Raw genomic sequence first — 16403 nt, 5'->3', positions numbered from 1 at the left:
TGGGGCTATAAAAGAAGCTTTCAACCAACAACTTCAAGACAATTCATTTTACGAGCTTTAACGACTTTTCTACTGCTTCGACTATGCTCTACCGCTATGCAACTGCTCCAAGGACATTCGACTACTACTGGCAGACCGACACCAACACACAAGCCCATTCAGACTCTACATCTTCAAGTGTTGGTAACTAGTTTTAAATTTGTACTTACTTTATGTATTTGCAAAAGGAAAGTATAGGATTGTTACATTTTTCCTATTTCGTTCTTTGTATTTGATCACTCTTCCTATGGTTTTGAAAGAGGATTTAGTGGATTACCCATCGATAGGTCCAAGGGACCTGAGTCTTGGAGTAGGAGTCACGAAAGCTCCGGTTGCTTGTGTTCCTGTTTTCCTCTTTCTCTCTTTTCGTCTTTTCTGCTACGTTACTTTGATTTCAAAAGAAAAAGATAAGTGTTTAAAACCACATGATTCACTCCTCCCTCTCACGTGCGTAATGATTCTATATAAGGGAGCAAGTCGATGTAGTGATGTTTTGGAACTAATATATATGGAGTTTGCAGAGCATTCCCTAAGCTATTTTGGAATAATCAAACATATTTTATTAGCTTCATAGATGATTACTTTTGATTCGGTTATCTGTACCTTATTCATGAGAAGTCACAACCATTTGACATGTTTAAACTTTTCAAAGCCGAAATTGAAAGTCAACTAGGTAAGAAAATTAAAGTCGTCCGATCTGATCGTGGAGGTGAATATTATGATCGATATAATGGATCGAGTGTACAACATCCAAACCTTTTGTGAACTACCTTGCTGAGAGTGAAATTATACCTCAATATACCATACCTAGTGCACCTAGTGAAAATGATATAACTGAGTGACATAATCGTACCCTAAAAAATATGATGAGAAGTATGATGACCTTCACTTATCTACTAGAGTTTTTATGGGGTGAGACACTCAACATTACAGTTTATCTACTCAATAGAGTACCTAGTGTAAATACCCCGGGTTAGTTTTAATATAATCAACCGAGTTAAGTTAGTCTCTACGATTTTGATGTCTTGTTTCTAAGTGTACAGGAACTTATGAGTACAAGAAGTCGAGCGGAAGATGCAATGAGAGAGAAGGATGACACGGGAAGTGAATCGATAAGCTCGGTGTATCAGAGAAATGAGGAACTATGCAAGAGTACACTAGCAGATGAAAAGAACGCATGCGACGCTTCTGAGGGATGAGAAGTCGGGGAGGAAGACTGCTCGAGAAGAAGACCGGAGTTATATTTTAGTGAGTTTAACTCTGAACGGTCGGAACATCACCCAAGCGACCGAACAAAGTCAACCGTTGAGTTGACTATATCCAAGCATTTGGACCAAGTCCATGTGGCATGACTCCATGCGTCTGGACCTGGTCCAGGCTCCCAAATTCCTTTGAGCCACATCAGTGAGCCGTTGTTGAAGAGGATCAGCATGAAGTCCACGTCAACCAACTCCAGGTGCTCTGATCGAGTCTAGACACCGGAGAAGTGCAGGCCCGTGGGAAAGAAGCAGTTGCGAAGTGGATTGAGGCGATCAAGTCTAGGCGCCCAGATAGGGTCCAAGTGCCCTGGTGCTGCTATGTCAGCCAACGACTAATTTCGACCAATAAGTTATAAATAGAGTCCTAGTCCTCAAAGTTTAGATAACGAACTTGTACTTTCATTTCACCTTTTGTTTTTATCGTTCTGTGCTTTCAACATTTGTAAAGAGGCTATTCCATCTACTTGGAAGGAGATTTCTTATTGGAGCTTCCATTGTTTTGTATTAGCAACATCGTCGGTTGCAAACCAAGTAAATTCGCTATGTCTCTTTCTTTTTTAATTCATGTTTTTTATTGTTTTTAATTAACTATTTGTCCTTGCTAAGCTTATAGCAAGAGAAAAATTTAAACTCTTTGTGAAGCTATTCACCCCCCTCTAGTCAACCAACCAGGACCAACACCTAGTAAGGAAGTAACTAAAACCCCATTCGAAATGTGGACAGGTAGACAACCTGACATTTGACATTTACATATTTGGGGTTGTCCAGCTAATGCTACATCTTATAGACCTAACGAAAGAAAACTGGACTCAAGAACAATTAATTGTAATTTTATATGTTACTTTGAGAAATCAAGGGGATATAAATTTAATGATCCTTTTAAGAGATCCTTCTTCAAAACAAAAAATGCCAAATTCATCGAGGAATGTGGAAGCAATAAGGTGAGAGAAGTATCTTTTGAGGAAAGAGTTAGCAATCCTTCTATGGTCACTACTAATGCAATTAACAGCAGTGTGGTTACCATACCACATATTATGAATATTGCATATCTAGTGAAAGTAGTGAGTCTTGTGTCATCTCCAATACAATTGGAGGATCCTACCACTCAAATTAAGGTATGGTCTCGTATTGTTGAGCATATTCCTAAATCACCTCAAGCACAAGTGTCTTTAAGGTGGTCCACAAGAGAACGCAGAACCATGACTTCTTGTGATAATGTTTATTTCCAAGAGAATGATTTTGACATAGGGCTGGAAAATGATTATGTATCTTTTCAAGAGATCAAATAATACTCTAACCCTAAAAGTGGATTAACGTCATGCAAGAAGAGTTGAAGTGTATGACAGAAAATAATATTTGGAAATTTATCCAATTGCCTGAAGGTTTGGAACCTACTAGTTGTAAATGAATATTTAAAACCAAGAGGGATTCGAGGGGAAATGTTGAAAAGTACAAGGTTTGTCTTGTTGTCAACGGATTCACTCAGAATGAAGATATTGATTACAAAGAGACTTTCTCATCAGTATTGACAAAAAAACTCTCTTAGGGTAATTATGGCACTTGTAGCTCATTATGATTTAGAGCTACACTAAATGGACATAAAGACTGCATTCCTCAATGGAGACATTGAGGATTCTATATATATGGTACAACCGAGAACTTTGTCCTCATACTCAAAGTACCTAGTTTGTATATTAAAGAAGCCCATTTATGATTTCAAATATGCATCCCGTCAGTGGTACTAGAAATTTGATTAAGTGGTCTACTCTTTTGAATGTAGAGAAAACCTTATTAATCAGTGCATATTTATCAAGTTCAGTGATAATAAATTTGTTATACTCGTCTTGTATGTGGATGACATATTGCTTGCGAGTAATAATAAAGGTTTATTATATGAAACCAAGTTATTTCTATCTGGTATTTTTGAAATGAAGATCTTGGTGAAGCATCCTTTGTTTTAGGTATACAGATATGTCATAATAGTTTAAGAGACATTCTTGGACTTTCATAACAGACCTATATTGAAAATATGCTTAGAAGGTATGACATGCAAAACTGTGCATCTAGTGACATACCTGTGTCTAAAGGTAACAAATTCAATTTACAACAGTGTCCATGTCTTGAACTTGAAATAAAAGAGAAGAAATAATTCTCTTATGCATCATCTGTGGGAAGTCTCATATATGCACAGGCTTGTTCATGACTAAATGTAGCGTTTATAATGGGGATGTTAGGTATATATGTTAGTAACCAAGGGTCGTCGCACTGATAGCAATAAAGAGAGTAATGCGATATTTGTAAAGAACTAAAGGACACATTCTCATATAAAAGAGGTCAGATCACCTGGAGGTGGTTGGATATTTAGACTCTGATTTTGTTGGATACTTGGACAACAAGAAGTTCACTTCGGACTATATTTTCATTCTTGTTGGAGGGACTATATCTTGGAAGAGAGACAAACAGACGCTAGTAATCAGTTCAACTATAGAGCCAGAGTTAGTAGCATCCTACGAAGTGTCTCATGGGATTTGACTACAAAATTTCATCATAGCACTACAGATAATTGATGTCATTCATATGCCATTGAGGATCAATTATGATAATAAAGTCATAAAATTTTATGCTAAGAACAACTGCAGTTCAGCTCACATTTGAGGCCAAAGGCAAAACAAACAATAATTTGATAAGAAATTCGATAGGGATTTTATCCTCTTTTCATGACATCTTTGGCGTAATAACTAGAGGTGACGATCTATAATTTATTTCATCATATGTCTATAACTTATGTACTTATATTTATCTCATTTCATATTTATGTGATCTGCACTAAAAACCTGCTAAGATAGAGGATTTTTTTTTTCTACAATCAAATTTTAGACACATGGAACCAAACCAAAATCTCACATCCCATTTAATGCCGTCAGTTGCCATACAAGTTAGATTAGCAATTCACAGTGACAGGCTTGCTCTTTCAACCCCTGTGTGCTCGCGTTCAATTTATTATGTTCTTAATCAATTTATAAAGAAAAACAAACATCAAGCTAATTTAGACATGATGGCGTTGACAAATCCAAAGATGAAATTAAACCTAAATCATCAATCCAGGACTGTTGTCACTACGCTAACACAGTGGACCAACCTCGAACACCTTCCGTTCATCCTTGAACTTCAGGACGGAGCAGCAGAGCCTCATGAGGAAGGAGGAATGGCCTTGACGTCCATCTCGTAGGGCTCCCAAAAGGGCACCTTCGTGCTGAAGAACCTGCCCACCACCACCTCGTCCAGGAGTCGGATGGCCTCCGGCGGCTTGATGCACCGCGGCGTCTTGTACTGGTTAACCGACGACCCCCGCGAGACGCAGTAGTCCATGAGCACGTCGAACGCGCCGGTGCGGACCACCCTGATCTCCAGCGGCCCGATGGAGAGGTCCCGCTTCCGACACCGCCGGTAGACAGCGTCGAGGCAGGACTCGACGGCGGAGCAGCAGTCCTCCATGACGGCCCGATCGAGTGCCAGGCCGTCTTCGTCGCCGCTGGCGGCCGTGGCCTTCAGTTCCCAGAAGAGGACGTAGTGTCCGGGAATGGAGGCGGTGTCGGCGTAGCTGGTGTACTCCGTCAGCAGCCACCCGAGCGGCTCGAGCAGGAGCTTGGCACGCGTCACCGCCCGGAGGAGGTCCTCCTCGTTGGTCTTGTCGGTGTCGACGCTGAGCACCACGTTGCGCCGGTGCACGAACCGGAACTGCGGCGCCGCGTTGTGGAAGCCGGTCACCATGAGGATGTCGCCCACCCGGTACCTGTACAAACCTGCAACACCCGTGCATAATAAACAACAATTAGTAACATGATCCCATAATTAATTCAATAATCGTTTCCTTTATCTTTACATATAATCTATCTCACTATTGCGATTCAGTATCAAATTAGGAAGAGAGGATTAAACGTACGTAGGCGAATATATAATAAATGGCTCATCCAACATTTATCTGTTGGACAAAACAAGTGGACCATAATCTAGAAAAAGTTCACGACAAACTAAATCAGAAGTAGATTAAGATCTGGTTTAGATTCTGGTAGATCGACACTTGTTTCAGATTTTCTTCACGGACCCGAATCCGTGGGAAAAATTGTCATCCCTAACCTCTCTTAGATTCTTATGGGGGAAATTCCTTACCCTCTCTTAAATTCTCATGGGAACATTATCATGCTATGCGAAAAAAAATATCATCCCTAACCTCTCTTAGATTTCTATGGGAAAAATTATCACCCCTAACCTATTTAATTTGTACGTCGTCGTCATCTAATTTTCAGACAAAAAATAGAGGAGAAAAACTGGAAGCGGAGAGGACAAAGAAAATGTAATGATCAATAGGCTAAACAGTTAGCTGCCAAAGTCTAGGAGCAAGAGGTGATGTATTATCAATTATTGAGAAATAAACTAGTACTTGATCTGCTACGGTGATTGTGAATCTTGCATGGTCAATGATCTTCTGTTCCAATCGCCAGCTGTTTAGCTCTCTAAACAATTTTAAATTGGGTATGATGAAGAGACAGAAAACCTTCTATAAATGGATGGCTAGGTATCTCGACATAAAGTCAGGATCGATTGTTTGATCACATTGTTTATGTTTAATTTGGACATGCAGGATCTAATCAAGGAGCTGTTGGAGAGGGGAAAATAATGGAGGGGATCGCATGTGTCCGTCATTTGACGAACAAGGAGACTAATGGAGTCATGTGGGTGGAAACACAAGGAAAGCGAAATCTCACCTGTGAACGTGGTGACAACGAGCTCGTAGTAGCGGCCGACCTCGACGTCCACGAGATCCACCACCTTGAGATCGCCGGTGCAGTCGGAGGCGCACTCGTAGGTCCGCTCGTCGTCGACCTGCATAAACTCGAAGTAGGCCATGTTGGGGAGGAGGGTGTAGGAGACGTCTGCCGGGCGGTCGAGTGGCCGGAGGTTGATGCCGAGGTAGCACTCGGAGGATCCGTACATGGTAGACACAAGCGGGAGGCCGCCGCCGTAGAACTCCAGAAGTGGGATGTACTGCGCCATGGAGCCGGTGACGATGACGTCGACGTACTTGGTCCGTGGCCAGAGCCGCCTCACGATGCCTCCCCATGACTCCGGCCGGCCGCACTCCGCCTCGATAAGGTCGGCCAGCGCGGGGTCCGGCCGCAAGAGCACGCGGCTAACGGCCTCGCGGCATGGCCCGTCGGGGATCCAGTCGCTGACGCGGCCGGAGCGGATGTTGGCGCAGAGTTCGCGCCAGTGGTCCTCCAGGAACTTGACGGCGCGGAGAAAGGCGGAGGCGAAGACGGCGCCGACGCGGAGCACGTCCGTGCGCTGGACCAGGCCGCAGAGCAGCTGGCAGAACATGCTCTGTTTCGCGTCGGAACAAAGGATGACCTCGTCGGGGCTCGTGAACACATTATATCTATTGAACGGTCGGTTCCGGAAGTGGCCGCTCTTGTAGTAACTAGTCAGCACAGGCCTCGCCGGAAGCCCTGACGGCGTGCTGATCTCCGGCTTCACGAATAGCAGGTACATGCTCTTCCCCTCCTCCAGCCCCTCCACGTACCTGATCACCTCAAACGCCACTGTTACATTAATTATCCAAATCAAACAAAGAGTCATGTTCCTTATAATCTCACCGGTTCATCACGGGGATCAAGATATTGTAGAAGAAGGTTTTCCGGTCGAGTTCCTCCGCCGTCGACGGCATCATCTTAGACTGCCCGCCTGAAGTCCCAGAACTGACAGAATTTGCAACACAACATTAGCGTGCATGAAACAAATTAAGTAGCTAGCTAACCGTCAAGCTTGCTTACCTCGTCAGGAGCTCTAAGATGGGTTCTGTGGAGATGATCTGAGAAGGCTCTCCATTGGCAAGACGATCTATGTAAGGCTTAACTTGATCGTAATCGACGACGGGGACCTCCTCCTTGAACTGATCTAGGCGGCTCCGGCCATGGAGGAAGCCGTGTAGGTACTCAGTCCCGGAATTCCTCTCCAAGATCTCCTGCAGCACCTCCTCCTGTATCCTGCCGGCATTCGTGGTGAGCTCTTCGATGAGCCGCATGCTGCCTTCCAAGTCATTGGGATCGCAACTGAGCACCACCATCTTGGGAATTAAACAGCCACAAGGTGGAGAGCAATCAAGAGCGACGAAACGAGGAGGAATTCAGCTCAAGTAAAGGACGGTAACCATGGCGTTAAGGTGAGGAAGACCACAGATGCTGGCATGATATATATAAACACACTCTTTCTCTCTCTCACTCACTCATCAGACATGTTTGTGGAGTTGGGTTTCTACTTTTCAGGCGAGGGGGGAGAGGAATAAACAAGCGTAAATTGAGTTGGAATTTTCGGAATTGGTGCATTTGCAACAGATTTATTGGAAAGGGCATTATATGTTGGGGGAAGAATAGGTTGTGAAGGTCCTACAACACGTGCTCATGTCTGGAAGCTTGTGATTAGATGCACTTCTGTTGGGTCAAACTCATTGAGAATTCTGTTTTTGGTCACACACAATGTGTGCACATCAAAAATACAATGTTCTCTTGCAATTAACAAGTGAATTAGGCAGGCAGGCAGGGTGCCCATATATTTTTAGCTCAGTGAGCAGGATCCTTGGGTGACCTCACAATCTCAGCTCAAAACAAGTACCAAATCAAGTTTGAGACGGATTTTGGCAGGTTGTTTTGAACAGGCTGTCCGCGGGGAAGGCAGCTTGGAAGGTTTCAGCATTTGGAATGTACTGAGAATCCTGTGGCCATAGGGTTGTTGAGATATGCACTTCTTGTCCTAATTTTTGACCTCGCCACATGAATAAAACTTCAATATTGTTGCTGTTTTACCATCATAAACTAATGTTTCATTCTCCCGTTTGACACACTAAGAAGACCATACTCGAAGTGTATCATTTAGAGAGCATTATTGACTTCCAAACTAAGATTTGGAAGGACAAGCTAAGATACATCAAATTAAGCTTGATTAAGAATTACAATTAAGGGTAGAAATAAAGAAGGCATCTTTGTTTTTTTCTTCTAAATCATCAAATGGAAGCTCTGCTCTATGATTTTTTTTCTCAAAAGGTATCCACCTCACTTTTCAGTCGTATATAATTACTCAATTATCCTCTAATACTGTTTAATAATATTATCTTCCGATTAATTTCTGAACCTGTCAGACGTGTTATAATAGTTACGAAATCATAACGGCTATATACGTTATAACAACTATCAAATCGTAGCTGCTACAACATAAATGTTAGATGAGTAAGTTGAATCTATATTGTAGTAGTTACGATTTCGTAGCTGTTATGATTTGAATGTTAGGTGAGCAAATTGAATCTGTGTTGTAGCAGTTACAATGTGAATTCTTATCATTTACGTTATAGCAGCTATGAATCCGTAGTTGTTATAACATGAATTCCTACCAATGATGAATAAATTAAATATGTATTATAACAACTACGAAATCATAGTTGCTATAATATGTGTAGCAACTATGATTTAGTTACTATAACATGAATTCATACTAACGTTAAATAAATTAAATATGTATTATAATAATTATGAAATCGTAGTTGCTATAATATGTAGTAGCTACTAAATCGTAGTTGCTACCGTGCATTTGACTAACTCAAGATTTAAACGGAAGATTTTGACTAGAGATAATAATAAATTTAAAGTGGGATGATTAAAAAAAACAAGCGTATTTTTTCACTTTTGCCCTAAAAGTAATTTGCAGAATATTCCGGACTAACTGATCATATGCCAATAAGACAAAGGAACGTACGTAGTCAAAATTTGAAGAAAGGATCACTTACCGTCACTATATATATAAATATAGAATATCAAATGGAATTCTTAACTTGTATCTTAACATGTAGTTTAAGTTGTTATCTTACTGCATTTTTTTCATGAAAAGGTCTACTGCATATTTAATCACTGATGCGGTGATGACGAAGATGATGAAGGATCTCATCCTGCTGTCACGATGAAGGTCAAAGGAGGGCGAAATTAAGATGGTCAATACGTAGATGTCATCGTCCGGTTGGGTGAAGCATGCCTCAATTGGAGAGAAAGCTCCGATCCACCGTCGCCTTCGCTGTGAAAAGAAGTCAAACAATCGACGCTCAAGGGAGACGACGTGCAGAAGCCGACCTGAGCGACTACCTGCTCGGCCAGACAGCAGAGCCTGACCAATAGAGTTCAACTTCGACCGAACGGCTATCCCGCTCGGCCTGACAGCAGATCTCGACAGTGACAGAGTTGAACTTCGGTCGAGCAGACACGTAAGGGAACATCGAGGTTCTGGCCGACCGGACGGGGCATCAGAGTGGCGGATCACCGGTCGAGCGGTCAACCTGCTCGACCTAGCAGTACACTCTCTCTGATATCCAGCGACATCCTTTTGAGAGTTGGTGCTGCCGACACCGGGCATGGACAATCAGAAGATCGTACGACGAAAGCTTCCACTGTCACTTCAGAAATATATTTGGCCGATTAAGGTACTGTGTCAGGGACACTTTTACTGACAAGTCTTTTCAGGAAATACTTTGAGAAGTGTGCTCGCCTTGGGAAAACATGCACACGTATTACCGGAGCTCTATATAAAAAGGAAGTCCAAGTATCGACGGAGGTACGCAATACATACGATATTCACTGTTTGTGCTACAGTCTTCTTATTGTTCCGTTTTATTCTTCATCGTCGGAGATTGACTTGAACATCGAAGGGTCAAAGTCGGGGACCCCTTCCCTGACTCGGTACTGACGTAGTTTGTGTTACAGACCCAAACAGAATCCACAGAACATCAACATAAGCATCACATCTTAATTTTCCATCTCTTTAACTTTTGAATAGGATCAATCATCAATTTTCTTTTTTATTTATTGTATTTTAAAGGTAAGAGACCTCAGCCAAGAAAATGCAGATAATAATATAATTATATGCTTGGTTTGTGATACATCAACAAAACCGGGCGGGATCTGTAATAAATGATCTGGGTGTTTGTCTTTTAGGAGGGCACAGGATCCTTGAAAAGGGCAGGAGATGAGCAGGAAAAAAAGGGAGCGAGAGAAATGCTGTAGAGCTACAAGAATGTGCCTTGACTCCACCTACACTCTTTGGGCCTAATTAATATCCAAACTATTCAACTATTATCTTAATTATATTAGTCTCCAAATGCATGTGCTTTTGAGATTTCTATATGACTATCTTTTGCATGGTCAAATGGTGCAGCCATGCAATGATGATTACTGAAACAAGTAAGTGATCTTTAACTAAAATCAAGAACAAAGATGGCACTCGAGTAGGCTGTGATTGTTGCCTCGCTGCCGGCAGATTCCGCAAGAAAAGTGCAGGAGATTTATAAGACCTATTTTGTCCCAAACCTATGAACATTTTCTTATCATGTGATAAAAGATGATTTATTCATCTAAATATCCTGTTAATTCATTCTTAGATCAATATAGAGGAAATAAATCATAGATGACTACTAGTCATTAGTATAAGTGGTCAAGACATAAGAAATGACATGCTCAGATACATCAAATTTCGATCCCAAAATCTCATGTGACAACACTCCATATTTTAAAACATTTCCCTATCACATATTATGAGCAAGAGATAGCAAAGCTACCTCCAAGTTCAATTCTGACCATAAATATGATGTAATTGATGCGGGAGCAATCGGAAGATGACATGTGATTGAAGAAGTTAATAATTTTACCAAGTTGGCGATCAAAAGTTAACAATAATCATCCTGACTCCCGACCACCCGCTCCTGACTCTTGACTTCCAGTTCCCCACTCCCGACTTTCTGGCTTCTGACTCCCAACCCCTTGCTCCTGACTCTCAGCTCCCAGCTTCTAACTCCCGACTCTCAACTCCCGACTCCTAACTCCTGACTCTTGACTCCCGACCTAACTCTCGATTCGGGTTTCAAATGCCCTCTGACAAAACTGGAATTCCCCTAGTTACTAAGAGTCATTATTTATTGAAGACGTGGACAACGCAACTGTTATAGTCAGAAAAGTGAAAAATATCACTATTCACTTTGAAATTAAGGGGTTGTGATGGTTATTCATTTCTAGATAATATGACAACGATCACAAGAAATGAGGGGCACGAGAAAAGCATGGAAAGTAATCATGATCCTATGACATGCAGCTAGAGCTCTTGAGAAAAGGTACACGCATATAATGCATCAACCCCTAATTCTTCCACAACTACTCCTTCTCTTTCAAGGACTTACTTGAGTGTCAAAGTGGCTACACCAGGGAACCCCTGACTGTCATTCTAACCTTCTCTTTTTGACGTGTTCTCATCCTAGGCTCCTTGGAAAAGCTTCGCGAGTTCGCGTGGCCAAGTGATCATAGTCAATCTTGTGTACAATCACCAATGAGTCAACTGTCAGCATTCTCAGATATGATCAAAGTGGCATCGTCTATGGAAACTTTGAGTTAAGAACTAAATTGAGACGTTGTAAGACGGATGTCACTGGAAGACCCAACACTGAAGATATTGAAAGACCAAACGTCATCACTATGGCTATGGAAGACTTCAATAAGCTAGTTGCAACTGCAGTACAAGCTGTGTTGCTCGGGCAATCCCAGCAACCGACCCTACTTGTATTGGTGCGCTTAGCACTAACGGTCTAACTCAAGTTTTGATGAATGACAAAATAGGTTAAGTTAGTTTCATTGTTATCTAACACTCTGACTGAGTGTGCAAGAGAAGCTCAGACAGGTCGATGGGCTGACCTGATGTCTGGCACGAAGCCCAGCTAGGTCGACGGGTCAATCGGATAGCTGGCACGAAGTCCAAACGGGTCGATGGGCTGACCATACATTTGACACGAAGTTCATCTAGGTCGACGGGCTGACCAGATAGCTGGCACGAAGTCCAAACGGGTTGAAGGGCTGACCTGACGTCTGACAGGTAAGTGAAGGTAAGTCACTGAGGGGAGTGACTGTAAGAACACGTTCCCGGGAAGGAAACATTAAGCGTCGATCCGAATTAGACCCATTTCGGATACCTAAGTCGAGATCATGATTAGATTCCGGTCTCGAGGAGACGGAATCTAATTACTTTTCTGCTTATCAATAAATTATGCTAACATTCTGTTTTGTAGGATAATATTATTTGCATTTTACCTCGGACTAACTCTTTCTTGCAGGAGAAGAATTTTCTGGAGAAGAGTGGTCCGGGCACCCGGAAGGGATCCGGGCGCTCGGAATGCAAACTTTATCCCCCCAACACGCGTCGACACGTGGAGCTTCATGATTGGCTGGGATACGTCACATTCAGAGTGTTGGGACTGAAAAGTAGCTAGAGGGGGGGTGAATAGCTCGTCGCGTGCTAGGTGCTCGTCGTTTCTTGTTTCTTCAAAGATGCGCAGCGGAAATACAAGAAACAAACCACACAACGCTAACAAGGTTGGTTTACTTGGTATCCACCTCACAAGAGGTGACTAGTCCAAGGATCCACACCTACTCACGCACCCTCCACTAAGAAAACCCTCCTTTTTGGTAACTACCGAAGGCGGAGAAACCCTACAAGTTCACACTACAAGAGGAAGGGGAAAGGATACAAAATACAAGCACAAAGCTTACAATGAGTACAAGAAAAACCCTAGCTTTCTTCCTCTTGCAATAGATTCGCCTCTTGACTTGGAAGAACCTCCAAGAACTTCAAGAACTGGCGTGGAGAGCTCTGTGGAGTCGCTGGTGAAGATCTAAGCTCTGTCGTGGAAGCGATGTCGAAGGAAATGAACGCCTGCGGCTTAAATCGACGCTAACGGTCGAATCCCGATCGATTGGAATGCTCCCAATCGATCGGGGAGGCTTTGGATCGATCCACGGATCGATCCAGAGCGCCTCTGTGCTCTGGGAAAACGCCTGGATCGATCCACGGATCGATCCAGCGCTTATCGCGCGAACCAGCAGCGTCCCAATCGATCGGTTGATCGATTGAGACCTCTGGATCGATCCACTGATCGATCCAGAGGCTCTCTGTTCGCTGGGAAAGGCCTGGATCGATCCACTGATCGATCCAGAGGCTTTCTGTTCGTTGGGGAAAAGCCTGGATCGATCCACTGATCGATCCAACTCCTGGATCGATTCAGCCCTTGGTTTTTGCCCAAAACCAAGTCCTAAGCCTCTCAAACCAACATTCGGTCAACCTTGACCTGTTGGTACATCATGCCTAGCATCTGGTCACTCCCTTGACCTGCTAGGACTCCCTCACCAAGTGTTCGGTCAATCCCTTTGACCCACTTGGACTTTTCTCCTCTTGCCAAGTATCCTGTCAAATCCTTTGACCTACTTGGACTTTCCTTCATCATGCCAAGTATCCGATCACTCCCTTGACCTACTTGGACTTTCAACAGATGTCTGGTCAATCTTGACCCATATGGATTTCCCCGTGCCTGGCTTCACTCACCAGGACTTCCAATCTGCCTAGCTTCACTCACTAGGACTTCTCTTCTGCCTGGCTTCACTCACCAAGTCTTTCACCTGGCTTCACTCACCAGGATTTTCTTCTGCCTGGCTTCACTCACCAGGACTTTCACCTAGCTTCACTCACTAGGATTTTCTTCTGCCTGGCTTCACTCACCAGGACTTTCACCTAGCTTCACTCACTAGGATTTTCACCTGGCTTCACTCACCAGGATTTTCTTCTGCCTGGCTTCATTCACCAGGACTTTCACCTAGCTTCACTTACTAGGATTTTCCTCACTGCCTAGCTTCACTCACTAGGTCTTTCCTTCTGCCTAACATCCCAGTTAGGACTTCCCAGTCAAGTATCCGGTCATCCTTGACCTACTTGACTCTTCTTCAATCAACCTTGCATTGTCAAACATCGAAACCCAAACCAAGACTCAAGCTTGGTCAACTAGGTCAACCTTGACCTGAGGGATGTTGAACCAACAATCTCCCCCTTTTTGATGTTTGACAATACCAACACTATCACTTACAATACCACATGTAAGTTAGGTTAATCCCATAGCCTAAACCTGCTTCATGCCATTAGGTAATGAATACATACATAAGTTAAGCCCTTCATTCTCCCCCTAAGAGGGCAAACTCCCTCTAGGTAATGAAATCCTAACTTACTCCCTTTCATTCTCCCCTATTGGCACACATCAAACCATGCCCCATTTTTGGGCACACATCAACAAATTCACTTGTTGAAAACTCTCCCCCTGAAGAGTTGCTCATCGTTGTTCACAACTTCACTCGTTGTGATTTACACGATAATGAAGTTCCCATACCCTTCATTATCCTTAACCCTACATTCTCCCCCAATGTAGGCAAATGCCCATCCTTGAGCATTATCCACTTGAAACCACTTGAACAATGAGGATATCCACTCCCCATTAAAGTTCAAACACTCAACCTTGAGCATGTTCTTAACGAAAGGTTAACCACCTTCCAAAGTTCATGAAAAATAATTTTCATGCCTTTAAAGAGTCCCTCCCCCTAAAGATATGGTAGTAACTTCTGTCATTGCACCAACAATGACTTGGAATCCCTAAAACTTTAGGAAACCCAATTTTAGAAGTTTTGAGGTTCAAATATTCAAAATTTGAAACAAACCTCAACCTAAACTTCAACTTAGACTTCCTTAACCAATCCATCCTTGTTTTCCATACGAAAACACCCTTTTTATGTATACAAATGTATTTTCAGGGGTTTGGAATGGTTACCTAGACTAAAATAGGTTCAAAAATGCTGAAATCAGGCCTTCCCAGCCAAAATCAGCATCTTCGATCGATTGGAGTTGGGTTCCAATCGATTGATCCACTGATCGATTCAGTCTTCTTGGATCGATCGGCTGATCGATCCAACGAGCTTCTGCTCGCGAGAAATGCCTTCTCAATCGATCGGCTGATCGATTGAGGCACTCCAATCGATCCACGGATCGATTGAAGGCCTGAAATTGCTGAAATTCAATTTCAGAAACCCCTAGAAAATTCTACAAATTTCAAAAATCGTAAAAATTTGTGTAAACATTATTTAGGGTATAATTTATCATGGAAAAATAGTTTTCTATGAAAATACATCATATTTTCAAAGATTGACACAAACTTGAGAACTTGCAAAAACTTTAGTGTTTTCTTTAAGTTTGTGTCTAACTATTCAATGGTGATTATTATCAAAAGATAGCCTTCACCAAGGTTTTCCAAAATTATTTTAAAAACATTTTCAGAACCAATATCCCACCATATTCCTTGGGCTTAATGCACATTACTTGTACATTAGCTTTCCCAATGATGGGAAAACACATAACTATATGTTTTGATGAACTTAAAACTCAAAAGAATGCACTAAATCAACATATTGAGTTTTGTTCATCATCCTAACATCTCACTTGTATCTAATGTGCACTAAAACACATACAAGTCATCTTATTGATCTTTGTGAGATATAAAATTTGGTTTTGCCCTAATCTAGGGATCATGCATATCTATCTAGGCATTTTGTGGATATTGAACATCCACTTAGGATGTTACTTGTTAATACCACTTGTTGACAACACTTGTTGAAAACACTTGTTGATAAATGTCATTTGTCCTTGCTTTTAAAAAATTAAACATAATGCATGATAATGTTATGGCATACATCAAAATGAAATAGGTTTCAAAAGAAGGATTCCTATAATTACATGATGTATGTATGACATGACATGGTATTTTTATATTTTTCATAATAAGTCATGAATGAAAAATATAAAACTAAATATGGTGTTATGGCATGTGATGGGCAAACATAACATGACAAGGTTTAGCATAAATAAAATTGCCTAGATTACCTATCTAAGTATCCTTAATCTTAGCTAACTTAAAAATTAAGCCTAGATTGTCCAAAAGTGCTTCAAGAAAATGCCAAAACCTATATTGGCATTTCTAATTCTCTTGATTAATTTTTGCCAATTGAAATTAAGTGTATTCCTCAAATATTGGCAAATTTCACTTTTCCACAAGGGTAGCACTTTAAATTAAGGCTTAGATTGACCTTAAATTTCCTAAGAACATACCAAAATCCCAACTTGACAGTTCCTATGATTCTCCCAATTTGTGTCACTTAAAAT

The 16403-nt window shown here is 41.9% G+C and overlaps 1 protein-coding gene across 1 annotated transcript; it reads right to left on the bottom strand.

Annotated features, from left to right (window-relative positions):
* Positions 1-4475: 4475 nt before the first annotated feature.
* On the bottom strand, positions 4476-7422 carry LOC122021426 (indole-3-acetic acid-amido synthetase GH3.17-like). Its single transcript, XM_042579546.1, has 4 exons — positions 7130-7422; positions 6953-7054; positions 6065-6879; positions 4476-5101 (listed from the first exon to the last, which is right to left on the bottom strand). The coding sequence occupies exons 1-4, from the start codon at positions 7420-7422 to the stop codon at positions 4488-4490; spliced, it is 1824 nt and encodes a 607-aa protein (XP_042435480.1). The 3' UTR covers positions 4476-4487.
* Positions 7423-16403: the final 8981 nt, after the last annotated feature.

Source organism: Zingiber officinale, chromosome 9A (assembly GCF_018446385.1).
Source record: "Zingiber officinale cultivar Zhangliang chromosome 9A, Zo_v1.1, whole genome shotgun sequence".
NCBI lineage: Eukaryota > Viridiplantae > Streptophyta > Magnoliopsida > Zingiberales > Zingiberaceae > Zingiber > Zingiber officinale.
This window is presented reverse-complemented; position numbering and strand designations above follow the sequence as displayed.